Here is a 14,784-nt window from a genome sequence, read left to right as displayed (position 1 = left end):
GGAGTAACTCTGCTTAGGATTTTATTGTAAGTGTACCAATTTAGCATTCTTCAGGGAATGGCATTATCTGTCAATTTAATTTTATCAAACAGTTTCCAAAGCAAAGAAATTAATGTGCGAGAACAAGTAATGTGGCCTGCCACAACCATCAGAAACAGTGCACTACGCATCACTATGCATCGGACTGATGCAGCGCACAAAATCCAGTGTTGAACAAAATACTTCAGCCACTTTTAGGTGAGCAGTTGTGTAGCCCGATGGTTGTTGTGGGTTTTCCGGGCTGTATTGCCGTGGTCTTGGCATTGTAGTTCCTGACGTTTCGCCAGCAGCTGTGGCTGGCATCTTCAGAGGTGTAGCACCAACAGACAGAGATCTCTCAGTGTCACCTGCATGGAAAAATAGAGCCTGTGACATTCACCTGTGACACTGAGAGATCTCTGTCTGTTGGTGCTACACCTCTGAAGATGCCAGCCACAGCTGCTGGCGAAAGGTCAGGAACTACAATGCCAAGACCACGGCAATACAGCCCGGAAAACCCACAACAACCATCATTCTCCGGCCGTGAAAGCCTTCGACAATACAGTTGTGTAGCCCATTTGCAAATATACTCTCCATTGATGGGCGGTCTGTGTGTTGGGGAGGGGCACCACAATGGCAGACATCAATTCTGCCGAGACTTGGGAAGAGAGACTGCAGCCAAGTACCTGAAAGATTGGCATAGCGTCGGCATCACCTTTCTTGTTTGCTGGCAGCCGAGCCATTGTTAGCAGGGCAAGGGCCTGTCAGACGCTACAATCCTACCAGGGGGTTCCATGCCCACATATGTGGTGACCTCCAGTGGAGCCTCCAAGAAGCCAAGGGCCTAAAGCTGGAAGGGCACTGACGCATCTTGCATACCGACCTAATTTCAAGCTGCATCACGAGACCTTTGCTATTCCTTTAGAACTATACAAGGGAATAAATAATCGACGTATTCATGAACAAACAAGAATCCAAACACTAGACCTGCGGTGTACACCTTTGTGCCCACAAATTCAGGCACGAGTCTAGCCTAGATTCAGCTAAAAATTTTGATGCCAAAGGACGAATTTTTCATATTCTACACTCAACTACAAGTATACAGAAATCAAAAAAGGTAACCCTCCCCAAAAGACCACAAGGTATACTGAAGCTTAATATACATAAGCTGGAAAAGATAATTTTATTTGGTTGTTTTAATTTTTGTACATGTTTAAAATAGCTGTTTTTCCTGGAGTCTTTTATTTTTAAGCCATGGTGGACATTCCAAATGTCACTTTTGGCAGAAGGGCAGGATATTTTTTTTTTTATAAAAAATAAATATAACTAAATAAGTAAACTGTAATAATCTGGTATTTTTCTTCAACATGGTGCAAGTCACATGTTCTTCTTTATTAACCCCTTTTAATATTATGTTTGCAAAACTCTTGATTCTCAAGTAGCCCATTAGAAAAAAAAACTAATTTATCTAAAGCTCATTCCAATTCTTGAGGGTCAATGCTTCGGCCATTTTTTTTTTAAAACCTGATAAATTTATTTATAAAAATAAAATGTGCGAGTTTGTTTTAAACAAACGCTACATTGTTTTTTGAGTGAACTTAAGTCAAGATTCATTTGCAATTTTGGGGGGTGGGTCTGGAATGGAAAAAAAAATGGAAAAATAAAAGAGTTCCAGATGAGATTGTGTTCACCCCTAAACCAATATTAGCTTGGATTTCTTTAAAATGTTACAGCTGTCCTTGTCCACACTGCCTGTAAAAATGAGGTCCCACTTATTTAACTTTCTGTTTCTTCCTTGCTTGAAACTGTTCGGTTTTACTCTTCACAGATTTCACCAGCATTGATAAGGCCGGATCAGTGGATTTCTTTGCAGCTGAGCCCTTCTCTGCCTTGTTCTCTTGAATCTTCATCACCTCTACATGCCCCTGCTCTCTTCGGCGAGCTTTCTCTTCCAAAATCTTTTCCACAGCTTTTGTTTTCTTAAAGTTTGGATCTGAAGGATCCAAATTAAACAAATGGGAAGTATACATGGCTTGGAATCTGGCGTCAGCAACATCTACCTAGGAACAGTACGATACAAGATACTTTTCATTTTTGCAATTAGAGAAAAAAAACTAGACAATTTCAATATTAATAACATATATACAATATAACTGCCTCAACTTTAGGTAGCAATATCCAGCCAGGTTAAGTTCCGTTAAAATAAAGCATTTTATTAATACAGGATGACACTAATCCAGTGGTAGATAGAAGATTATACCCAAGGGCCCCAAGTGTGTTGTAACTTTTCAATTTTTTACCTACTTGGAGAAAACCTCAGTAAAGGAAACAGCACACACACTCCAATGTATAATCCTTTCAAGACCAAGACTGATGTCTTTAAATTAACACTTCAGATTAAGTCTAAAAAATATTCTTTGGAAATACCACTACCACTAATAAAGAACATTTTGGATTACAGCAGAGATCCAGCTTTGTCTCGAATGTTTATGACTTTTGAGAGAATAGTCCTTGAAGACATATCTCGCATTGAACAACAGCATCAGCAATATTGGCACACAATATCCCCCGTGCCGAACATGTAACATTAAGAGATCTGGCAAACGATTCTGAGAACTCAAGGAAGCAGCCGGTTGAACGTAACTGACACAGGAAGTACACAGCAAGAATGACTGATGGCGTGGCAAATTCCTTGAAAAATGGTATCGACTGAAACAGGCTCACAGGCCAGCCAACTACCTGGAGGACTATTGGAGCTGCCTGGCTTTCCATCTACAGCTTTTCTCCAGATCTATATTTGTCTCCAAGTTTATATCCAAGTATTTACTGACCAGGTCCAGATGGACTAGTTTAACTTTGGTTACATTGTTATCAACTGTGGATTTAAAGGAGCTGTATAGATAACAACTCCTAATGAGACTGGAAGCCACTCTAACTGTTTGAGCCGGAAATGTTCTTTGCACTTTTGGACACTATTTCACTTTGTGAAGTCCTTATTTTGCACTGAAAAATACTTTTAAAAATCTATTTTGATATATTGTTGTTCATTATTGTTTGCTGTATAGTACAGGCTAGGAAGTGTTTGTATAGTCAGTTATTCACAGCACAAGTTTCTGTCTCATCTCTTGTGAGCAGGCCTGGGAACAAGCCACGGTGAAGCTGGGGCGCCCACGTTCATTTGTGGTGATACAGGCAGCCGTTTCCAAATAGACGCTCCCTCGCACACACAAAAAGGACGCCTCTTGGAGGTGTTCTTCTGAAACACCTCCTGCTCCACTGAGATGGAGGAAAGCCAGGACTGGCTCTTTGCTTTGGAGAAGTAGAAGCCGGGAAACACAGGAGCGGGCGCCACACCACGGATCTCTGCCCCAAGGAATGAATGAAACAGGGAGATAAACCAGAGTAAGCAGTGGTACGAATGGGCACATAGGCAGGAGAGCAGCAAAGGCAGGTTTGTGCCTCTGTGGGTATCCCTGTGTGGGTAAAACCAAGCAGAACAAGACCAGGAGACGAAGCAACATCTCTGCTCACCCAGCCTCACATTTGTTTATGTGCATCTCACCAGTCAACACCACCCATAAATGACAACGGTTACAGTGACTTCTGACGTACTCTCAAGCTCTTGTGCAGGTAAAGTTGTCCTTGCAGCGAGAGGAACATCATGTTGCCGTGTGTCAAAACACCATGGCAAGTGAAGACATTTACCCCATACTACAAGCGACTCCCTCCCACCCAAGTCTGTGTCCCAATGAGAGTACACTTTTTCACGGAAGGATGGAAGTACTATTCATACAAGTGCATTACTTAAACAACTTTTGGGAAAGTCACCCAAGCACCAGCAGGTGACCTCTCCGGTGGCTTGTACCCTTCTGCTTCATTCTGAAAACGGAAGGACACCTTCGTCCCCTCGACTGCAGATCCCCACTTTGCCCCCCACACTGTTCCAGCTGACCCCTGGGAAATTTTCAGGGGTGGGTGGGCTCAGTAGGTGGGGGAAGAAGAAAAGTTCTAACCTGCAAGTCAAACGCACTGGATATTGAACATTAAGTTTAAACTTTCCCCATCTGTGGTATGAAACAAATGTGCTTTGCATCACGATTAGAAATTCAATCTTTTAAAAGGAAGGGGACAGCTAAAGAATGGCAAAAGGAAGGTGTTTTTGTTTATGAGACTGTGCAGTTATTGATCCACTAACTGAAAGCGACCCTCTTTTAAACAACGGGCATTTCAGAACAGAGAAGCCCCAAATCCTTACCTGGAATTCGTCTGTCAGCAGTACCTTCTTTTTCATCAACAGCTTCTTCTTCTTCTTGCTCAGGTTCTGTTGCTGCACGATCTTGTCATAATTGAAGTGTCTTCTTTCCTCCTCCTCCTCATCCATCAGCAGCAGAGCCATTTCGGCCTGTAACAATCAGAACAGACGAGATTCTGGTTGCACAACCCTGCGCGGGATATGGGAGGCAGATGTTTCCGTGTCTCATCGGAGGACTCTGTTGCTAACGCACAACAGGAACAGCTACAATCGCTTCTCTGTTTACAAAACATTTTTATTGGCAAGCATAAGAGCGCTTCATTAGACTGCACGGGCAATTACGAGCCTCACTCTCACTATGGCAAGGCTAGGCCAACAATTCTTAGGCTAATCTCTACAATTCGTTCGATATGCTTTTTAAATATCTTTCTTCCTTGGGGAAGTTTTGAGTGGCCCTGCATGGGGCTGTCAGGCAATCTCCCGTTCAGACACCAGTGAAGTGGGATACCTGTTTAGCTTTCGTGATGTTATCAGGTGTCTCGCAGGCCATTCTCTGAATGATGTGGCCTGGACTGCTAATGCGGGACCCTGGGAGTGGGGCCTTGTACACACAGACACGACATGTAAAAAGGCTCTACGTGACCCAGATGGTGCACCTGTTCAGGGTCAGAACTCAACAGGGGGATGTACTTACAGGCCAGGTCTAGCCCCTACGATGCACAGTGCCTAGAGGGCCCACATGCGGGGCGGGGCGGGGGGGGGAGAACACTTGGAACCACTCCGGAGATCACGTGCATAATGGAAAGTACTGCGGAGAGGATTCTGGCAGAGCGGTCATACTGAGTCAGCTGCTTGAGTATGTTTTAAGCTTTCTCTTTTTTTCCAATGTGCTCTACTAGAATTTTCTTCTATTAGCCAAATAATTCCCAAGGTCTTAAAGACAGCCAGCCAGAATTTTTTTTAAAAAATAAACAATATTATGTGCATGGCGAGGAACTGCATATGGCCACAGCAACAGCCTGTTCTTCTTGGTGAACGCTCTTTGAAAGGGTGCCCAAAATGCTTAATGGAGATTAATAAGGCTCCACTGTGGAACTAAAGTCATTATGTGCACAAAACCCCAAATACTGAGATTGAACTGCTGGAAACAACGTTTTGAAACGGCCCAACAAATGCATGCCTTGGTTGAGACGCACTCTTTAAAAAGCAGGTTACCCTTTTACCGGTTTGATTTAAGCATTAGAGCCAGTTTAGGAAAGCAGCTTAAGAGACGCTCACATGAAGTGGGCACAACATGTAAAAATACTGCCGTCTGTGTGTATCATCCCAAACACAAGCAGCAACTCCACACTAGCAGCACACCCTGAACACCCATGTGCAGAGCCACTATGGGGAACCAGAGGCTGTCATGTTTCAACGTATCCCAACTGTTCTGAGGAATGCTTTGCAACATCTACCCAAGTATTTAGAGGAAATTTCTAAGACGTGGAAAAGGGACAGCGTCACCACCTGGACAACTGTTTAATTCCCAACTGTCTCTGTGTGCTTGTGACTTTGTGTCATAGGCAACATGGGCAGGCTGGCTGCCCACAGAGCGGACAACGGGACCAGTTTCGTACTGAATGGAATTGTTTGGATCACAGAAAAGAGCCGAGCCAGTCTCGGGTCATCAGCTGAGGAAACGCTTCTCTCCCTGTCCTCAACAAAGTTTTCTGCTGCTTGCGAAGGGGAGCACAGGCGTAAAACTCGTGAGTGATGACACAAAACGTGCCAGATCCACGGAGATCCAGCCAGCAAGAAACAGCACCCCTCACGCGCATGCAAATGTATCAGAAATTGCGTGCCTCTTCTTTGACACACAACGATCCTCTCATGGCACCCCCTGGGAGTTGTGTAACTTAGCAGAGACGCACAATGGCTGGAAGGGGAAGGGGGCTGGTGGTCACATCCATATATAATCTGTACTCTAACTGGGTGGATCCAATCCGCTATTTTATTAATTGGAGGGAAGTGGGCCTGCTGCATTAACCGCCTGGCAGCCACGCAACCTTGGCAAAACTGGATCTCGGCTTTGTGCTGTCCTCATATCCCCATTGGCTAACCATCAGTTATCGTGCTCAGTGCAAGGTAGTAGTTATCACTTGCAAAGCTCTTCATGGCCTTGGTCTGGCTTACCTACGGGACCCCCTCCCTCCCTGTGTTCCTCCACAGCAGCTTCACTCATACAAACAGGGGGTCTCCTGCAGGTGTCGCCCTGCACACCAGCAAAATCAACAGCAGTTCATTCATGGGCTTTCTCTGTGGTGGCCCCTACCCTGTGGAATGGCCTGCCTGAGGAGGTCAGGAGAGCCCCCACTCTCCTGGCTTTCTGCAACCGATGCAAAAACGAATTATTCAAAAAGGTTTTTTACTCAGATAGGAGGGCTGTACTGTAAGGGGGGGGGATCTCAGATGATCTCCTAATGAGTTAGGAATCATAGACTTCACCACTATGTTGTATTGGATTCCTGCTAATATTATGTCTTTGTGAAGTATCCATTTACCCCATGGCATTGTTGATGGAAATGTTCTTAATATTGACTGTACTAATTTCATTCTGTGTAATCCGCCTTGAGTCTCAGTGAGAAAGGCAGACTATAAACGATATAAAACAAACAAACCAACCAACCAACAAACAAACAAAAAAACAGCAATCCATGGGGCCAGATGGCCAACTATTAGATGTGAACAGAACAGGGGGTAAAACCCCTCCATGGCTGGAGGCTGGTTTCACGGCCCGCCCACCCCAACCACGATATGCCTGGTGGAGCATTTCTGCCTTTTTAAAAAAATTGTAAGCTGCCTAGGGCAGGTTCCTGAAAAAACAGCATACATTTTTTATTTTAAAAAACAGATTCCCCGCACACACTTTAAGAAACAGAATCTTGTGGGTGAGAATAAAAAGGGCAGCTTTTAAAAACATAGCACTGAAACTAGGGATAATACGGGAGCTAATTCTGTACCACTGGTAAAACTAAACAGGTGAAGCTTTTACCGGATGGAAGTTGACTGGGAACTTTTGCCCATTCTCAGCTTTCTAGAAGTGGCTGATAAAGGCATATTTTAAAAGAAAATTAATCAATACGAAAAACTTTTAAGTTTACCATCCAATACAATTGTCAGTATCAAAGTTTGAGAACGACCACAACTGCACACCTGAGGATCCAATATGGTGTTTTCGGGCTTAAGGTAACACTACAAAACTCCTGTGCATAATACATGGATTCACAGGGCCACATTCCTATAACTAATTCTTATTACTATGTTAGCTTATTTTGACATGTACCTTATGCTTTCCTGAGTCTTCTTTTTCTTGGGCATCATCTTCTCTCTTGAACTTGTTCAACTTCTTATTAAAATCTGAACATGTGCACAGTGCAAATAAGAAAGAGTATTAAAATATGCAAGGATAACTTCTTTCAGCTGGAGAATATAAGAAAGCATGAATTCTACCCCCGCCCCCCGCCAATACAAAGCCAGTTGCTCAAAGACAAACTGCTATTTCTGTGACAAAAAGGAAATCTAAATCAAAATCTTCAAGAGAAGATTTTGAAGATTAAACTTCAGCTGAAACCAGAGACTTTTCTGTTGGGAATAACGGACAGCCAGTTGGAAAAAAGCTTTAGAACACTGTTTTTATACTTTATTATAGCAGCAAGAGTACTTCATGCACGAAAGTGGAAAACTCCAACATTGCCTACAGTGGAGGAATGGTGGACAAAAGTTTTGGAGTTTGCGTTAATGGCAAAACTTACTGCATTGATTAGAGAAATGACATTAGTTAACTTCTTGACTGAATGGAAACCGTTAATAGACTTTTTGCATGAAACGGATAACAAGGATTTGATGACATCTGCATTTATGGATTAAGAAACATGAACAATAGGAAAAAGAGGGGTTTTGTGACTAACCTAGAATTAAGTGTGACTCTAGAAATGATATATACTTGCTGCGGAGAAAATCGGAACTCAACCTGTAGTGTAATCTAGGGTGGGCTTTTTTGTTTTCTTTTCCCTTTCCCTTTTAATTATATAGATATATGTACTGTTAGTGTGTCATGTTTAGAATTGTGTGTTTTTTATTCTCTATGTTTATTGTTTATTATGTTATGGTGTATAGTTTATAGTTTAAATAAAGAAAAATTTTAAAGGAAAAAAGGAAATCTAAATCAAGCAATGAAAAAGTCTTCATCCACAAACTATTCAAGTCGTAAGCAAGCAGAAGGAAGTGTTAATAAGAAGAGTACGAAAATCTTCCCCAGAACTATTAGCAAGACCCAGAGATCAGGGCTCGTTATGTGTCCCACAAAAAGGGCTACACAAATGCATCAATCGTTAGGTGGACAGGCGCCAAAGCATTGTAGGTGGGGGGGGGGGTTCTGCTTGTGTATGGGAGTTTTTTCCAGCTCCCCCTTCAGGCAGCAGCCCCCACACCACTCCTCAAAGCACCACCAGGATTCGGGAGCTCTCTAGCGCAGCACCCTGTGCAGTATGAGAGGCCGCTGTCCAAAGGAAACATCACGCATGCATGCTGTCCACTCACACATGTGGCAGGGAAAAGGGAGAAACTTGGGATCCCAGTCATTTTCTAAAAGTAACAAGATATTTAAACTCTTATAGATAGATCCAAAGTCCCAGAAAGACTTGATTCTCACATGAGTTTCGAACTGGACCCCAAGTATAGAAGAGGCTTCCTACCATATTTTAAAAAATCCTGTAACTTTCCATCGGAGACGCAGGATGGAAAATATTGTCCCCCCACAGGAAAACTGTCCTTTTCAAAAGATCCATTGTGTCATAAAATAAATGAATATGAATAGATGCCATTGTCAATACGATATTAGGCAAGCTTAGCAATTTGGTTTCTTGGAGCTGTGTGAGGAAGTACAAACCTGTTTTATTGAATTGTCAATTGAGAGTGGGGGATAAAAATCATAAATATGTAATACGTATACGTATTTTAAAAAACAACAACCAAGATATGAATTTATCTGACTGTGCTGTGCAAGTCAAATCTAAACCACAGCTAAAACTCTTATTTATCTGTCTCCTCTCACATGGTGAAAGGGATACTGTGTCTGATACAGAACCAACAAGGAATGCAAGGGCTCAGGTACCCTCATCACCTCCGTGGACAAGGGTCAAGACGAGTGGGCAACCACGTCCATAGCTCATCACGCACACTTCTTTGGGTGTGCAAAAATTCAGCACTGTCGTTTTTTCCTTAAACAAAAGGGTAGTATGTTTTAAATTTTTACAAGCATTATTCTAATAAAAATAATCTCCACATAAAGCTTTGATTTTTTTTGAACAATTAAAACGGTTGAGTTGTTTTTTCTTCCCTACAAATATTTCAGTTAAAGTATCTGTTGCTACTGAGACATAAATTTAATATGAGGCACTTTTTAAATTTATTTACTCACTACTTTATGGTGGCAAAATTTTGTGCTTCTGCATGTTTAAAAAGGAAGCAGTTGGTTTAATATTTTAACAACTTTATCACTATGAAAGAGGCTATATGTTTTTACTCTTTTTTATGCAAAGCTGATTGAACGATCGCAACAAATAAATGGACCGGTATTACCCCCCCACACACATTCTTTACTAAAAACAAAGTCAAAACAAATATGCTAAATCCAAGCACATTTTATTTAGTACTTTGAATAATTTACCAGACATTTTTCTGATTCTCATTTTCCAGGGACACTCATACCACAGATTTGCTTCAAAAAGGCTTCTCAGCCAATGTGAACTAGCAAGACGCCCTGTGGAGGAGGGGGGTGTACCCAGCCGAAAGCTGCCCCTGGGACTCAAAACTCAACATCTATGTTTCTCCCAGTGGGCTGGATCCTGTGGGAAAGGTCTCTGCGTGGCAAGAGTAGAGTTAATTTTCTCCAATTCTCCTCCTCATTTTCTGGGAGCAGTACTTCAGAGGATCCCTAAATTGTCTAATACAAAGACTGCAAGACCCTCCATTACATCAGAGCATCCAAGCCAATGACATCTAGAGAGCCTACAACGATGTCACAGCACAGTTGCCCACGGCAACAAGGAGGCAGGGCTGGCAGACGAGGAAACGGGGGGAAAGACGAGGAAATTTGGGGAAAGGAATCTCAACAAACACTCATACTGAGTGCTTGCAAACGGTAAAGGAAGTGACACGAAACAAAAACTAAGGCTTAAACCCTACGCGCCTTTACTTGGGAGTAAGCCCCAATGATGTTAACAGAACTTACTTGCAAGTAGGATCGGTCTGCATAGGAAGCCTAAAATTGTTCTAATAAAATAATACTTTAAAAACTAATCTGAACAGATCAAGGGTTCTTTCAGGAACACGTGCTGACTACAAATAACATTAGATTTTAACTCTGCAGGGCTGGAAGCATTTCAGAGGCCATTCAGTTCAGTTTCAATTTATTCAGCTTAACAGCCCATAGGCCGTACACTCTAACAAAGTTTAAGAATTAAAAATAACAGTTGAAGAAAAGGTTGCCACATCTACAACGCAGCTTTTACAACAGCTACTAGGTAACAGTCTTAATTTTGACGAATGTTTGAATTCCTCAGTAGCCATTTTTTTCAGCATCTCTGGCTAGTTCGTGATTTGGACAGTGAAAAAAGGTATGGGATAGCGAGTCAACTTCAGCCAAAGGGCAGTCGCAGAAGCGTTGATCCAACGGGATCCAGAGGAAGTGGCCCTTCACCTGGGCCGTCGGCCATGCGTTGCAGCGTGCAGCCATCTACGACCGCCTCAGTGTTGGGACTACGAGCATACTGAGGTAAGAAGGCTGGTCGAACTGGGCAGGATACTTAATTCCCACGTAGAGCGGGGTGCATTTTTGTGCTGCGTACTTTTGAAGGGAGTCCCAGTCCTGGTTAAGCAGCTTCTCTATAAGCAGTTTCCCAGTTAAAGCTAAAAGGCCATTCTAACCTCCTCAGCCATCCTAGTTAACAAGACACTCAAGGAATCGACAAAAGGCAACTGATGATTACATTTGCTGTAACACCATTTCCATTGCTAAATTTCTGCACTATGCAGCAATCAAGGGGGGGAATACACTGACAAACACAACCTACAGAAAAAGAGTAAAACTGCAGGCGAGGTCAAAGGGGAATCACAGAAGAAATATACAGTGGAGAAAGGGGGGACAAGCACGGGACCACCAGCTTAGGAGAACAGAGGTTTCTCATCCCTGTGACAAAATGAAAAACAGAAGTGAACTGAGAGGTCCAGGCCAGAATATCTCCTTAAGCTTTTTATGAATTCTGCACCAGAATAATGGAAGTCCAAATACTTGAATCACAGATATTTTAAAGACTGTGGGTCGAAACACAGACACGGAGCCTCGTTCTCCATTCCAGAAGCAGTTTAAATCATCCCGCATTCAGCCACAGCACTGTATTAAGGCTGAACGCCATCACGGAGTGTATTTTTTAAAGTTTATTTAGAGCACGCCAACTGAGAATGTGAGAAAAAGATGCTGGGAGGAGGAAGCCCAAAAATACTTTTTAAGACCTTCCTCCCCCTTATCCTTTCCCGTAAGGCGAACTCTAATTTCAGCTCAACATTATTCTCCAATCTGCCGCTCCATCTGTGTCTGCAGCCGCATCCATATTAATTTGTGCACAGAGAACCCACATCTGTAGGCCTTCCACTGAGTTTCCTGGGTCTGTGGCTTCAGCCATCAATGGGGAGTGCTTTTATGTCCCTGCGGCGGAAGCTGTTTATCAGGGAAGGAGGCAGGAGTCTTGACTTCAAAGCGGGTGGGTGGGGGGCATGCCCCAGTCGCACCCTTCCACACAGCTTGGGCGTGGGGGGATGATGCAGGGGCCAGCTCCAAAAATGGCAGCGCTGTCTTCACAGCTGCATAAGGAGGAGGACTCCAACCCATGGGCTGTGAGCCTCCAGTGGTCACAGACCTCCTCACCTGATGGGTCCTGAGTTCCTACCGAGTCGTCTGCCTTTCCTGCTATTCACCTGCTGCCACCATGCTTAGGTTGTAAGCACGGTTGCCTCTCCTTGCACACACACAGTGAGGAGACCAGCAGGACAGGGGAGAAAAGTCTCTTAGCACTACGGAGGATTCTTGCTTTAGAGAACCTCATACCCACAAAAGCTCTCCTCTCCTCTTCTTGTCATTTGGCCTGGCTCTATTCCTCCCTGCCCAGAGGGGTCAGTCCTCCAGTGCTCAGTGAAAGCCTGCAGCAGGGAGCTCCCTTCCACACTGATGGAGCCACAGCGCTGCCCCTTCCTCTTCCAGTCACATGACTCTAATGTCCCGTGGCTTCTGGTAAGGTGCCTGCAGCTCAGTGGGCCCCATGCTTGCACCTGGGCACTAAGGAAGCATTCTTGGTCTGGCATGGCTGAAGGCCACTGGCACGGCACCCAAAGCAGAGAACAGGCACAAGCAGCAGGCCTCCATGCCCGTTCCAGGAGGTCTGCTGCACAGTGGAGGAGGCAGCAATATAAACCCAGGATTAGGAAAGGCAGAATCCCCCCCCCCCAAAATCAACCAGCTCCTGGGTTCCCAAAAGTATTTGTTAGGCGAAGGGAAACGGCCACATTCTGAAGTTAACCCAACTTCAGATGTGTTATGACAGAGCATCACATGTGGCACTAACTCTAGGAGAAGAACCCAGACCAGGAAGCAGATGAAATGAATACAGCTCTACAGTCACTTCCATCCCAAGGAAGCCCCTCTTTATTCTGTGAGCAATTCACTGCTGGAAATCACTACCACAGGATATAGTGATAACAACTCCTCGTGGTGTTTGCTTTAAAATGGGGTGAAGACACATTCATGGACGACAGACTTCATCAATGCTGCTAGCCACAACGACTCAATGGAACCTCCATATTCAGAGGCAGAAAACCCTCTGCATAGTATGCGGAGAGGAAGCAAGAGGGGGAGGCTTGAGCTTCAGCGCCCGGCCTGTAGACCGTCCAGGGGCGTCTGGTTGGCCACTGTGTGAAACGGGATGTTGGTCTAGGCGGCCCACGCATTTGATACAGCACAGCTGCTCTTAACGGTTTTAAGGTTCGCTGTCAACGTTTTTTTTCCCCATCCAGCCAACAGAACTCATTGTTACAAATTCCCCAGGAAAATCGATTTGCTTATCAAAACAATATAAAAACCACCCCCAGCATGAAAAGCTTCAGAGTAAGCCAACCACAGAGCTGTATGCATTTCCTACGCAGGCTTTGCTTCCAGGAATCAAAGAGGAACAACAATCACGTCCACTCTCTTGTAAAACAACTGTGCGGGTGTGATAAAATGCCAAATATATATTAAGCGAGGGTAGGAATGCCAGTATGCCTTTTCCCTCTTAAATTTGTATGAACTCTTTTATAAGCCCACCAGGCCCCATTCATTGGAATTTGTTTTCCGTCATCATCAGCCAGGAGGAAATATCCATTCTGCCTTCTGCTGCAAAAATAAATTTACTACTGAAAAGTTAATAATCTAGGTTGGAACGGTCATGAAAAAATTTTATAGCAGTGCCTCGGAGCCGTGTTCAGCTGTAGCAATTCTCTCAAGCTTGCTTGATATTCTGCAGAACAGATTACTTTCTCAAAACCATAAAATGTGCCTTAAACATGTGAATGAAACCTTTTCAGACATTATTAGAAAGAAATATAAATTTATTGCATCGGTAGCTGGCTGGACATGAATCCTCGCTGCAAAATGCCTCTGCGCTTTCAGCCACAATCTAAAGAGCTTTAGGGTGAATACCCAACTAGGGCTTAATTTTCCCATTTCAAGGAGAAAAAAGGGGAGGGGAGGGGAGGGGAGGGTCTGCCTTCTGGCATGCAAAACTGATCCGAATAGTCTCCTTCCACTTCTTTACTAGTTTGAGATCCGTAATCATAGTGACAGGGGAAAAGCTCCTGGGTGAAACGGCAAGTCCAAATCTCAGAGCACAGGAACGATCGGGCTGTCCCTGGTGAGAAAAGCAACTCAATCCCCATCTGCTCAGGGTAACGGAGGCCTGACTCACTGAAATCTATACACTTGAATAACTTGCCCAGTCAGCAGCAGCTCAGGACAGCTACCACTCGTCTGCCTCTTCAAGCGGCACAATAAAGAAATCTGTTGATCTTTTTAAAGATTTAACACAACCCTTCTTTAGTTTTATCTGTTGTTTTTCAGGATGAAAAACAAGATGTCAACCTCCGTCACTCTGACGAAGAGGCACTGCTCCACTTTCCACCAAATACTAGCACCACTGAGCATCAGGGGACTGGAAATTCTGTGATGCCCCCTCCTCAGTCACTTCTTGCCCACTCAGGTCCAACTATCCCTCTTGGTTGGCTACAATTGTTGGTATCTGAAAGCTTAGTTCTATCCCAGATGGCTCCCTATCATGTCCCCCTTTCACCACTACCACCACCACAACAACACTGTCCTCCTTACTGGCAAACGACAGTTGCACAACTGTTCTTCGGTTTTTGTGGCATTCCTCTCCGTCATTCTG

The 14,784-nt window shown here is 43.9% G+C and overlaps 1 protein-coding gene across 1 annotated transcript in view; it reads right to left on the bottom strand.

Annotated features, from left to right (window-relative positions):
- Positions 1 to 1,172: 1,172 nt before the first annotated feature.
- Positions 1,173 to 14,784, bottom strand: part of ESF1 (ESF1 nucleolar pre-rRNA processing protein homolog) — a 52,332-nt gene continuing 38,720 nt past the window's right edge. The window contains exons 12-14 of the mRNA XM_054996324.1: positions 7,596 to 7,669; positions 4,274 to 4,420; positions 1,173 to 2,078 (exon numbers count right to left, since the gene is read on the bottom strand). Coding sequence (XP_054852299.1) covers positions 1,791 to 2,078; positions 4,274 to 4,420; positions 7,596 to 7,669 — 509 coding nt within the window. The 3' untranslated portion in view covers positions 1,173 to 1,790. The remainder of the gene's footprint in view (positions 2,079 to 4,273; positions 4,421 to 7,595; positions 7,670 to 14,784) is intronic.

Source organism: Eublepharis macularius, chromosome 1 (genome assembly GCF_028583425.1).
Source record: "Eublepharis macularius isolate TG4126 chromosome 1, MPM_Emac_v1.0, whole genome shotgun sequence".
Taxonomy (NCBI): domain Eukaryota; kingdom Metazoa; phylum Chordata; class Lepidosauria; order Squamata; family Eublepharidae; genus Eublepharis; species Eublepharis macularius.
Note: the sequence above shows the minus strand (reverse complement) of the source record. Positions and strands in the feature narration are given on the sequence as shown.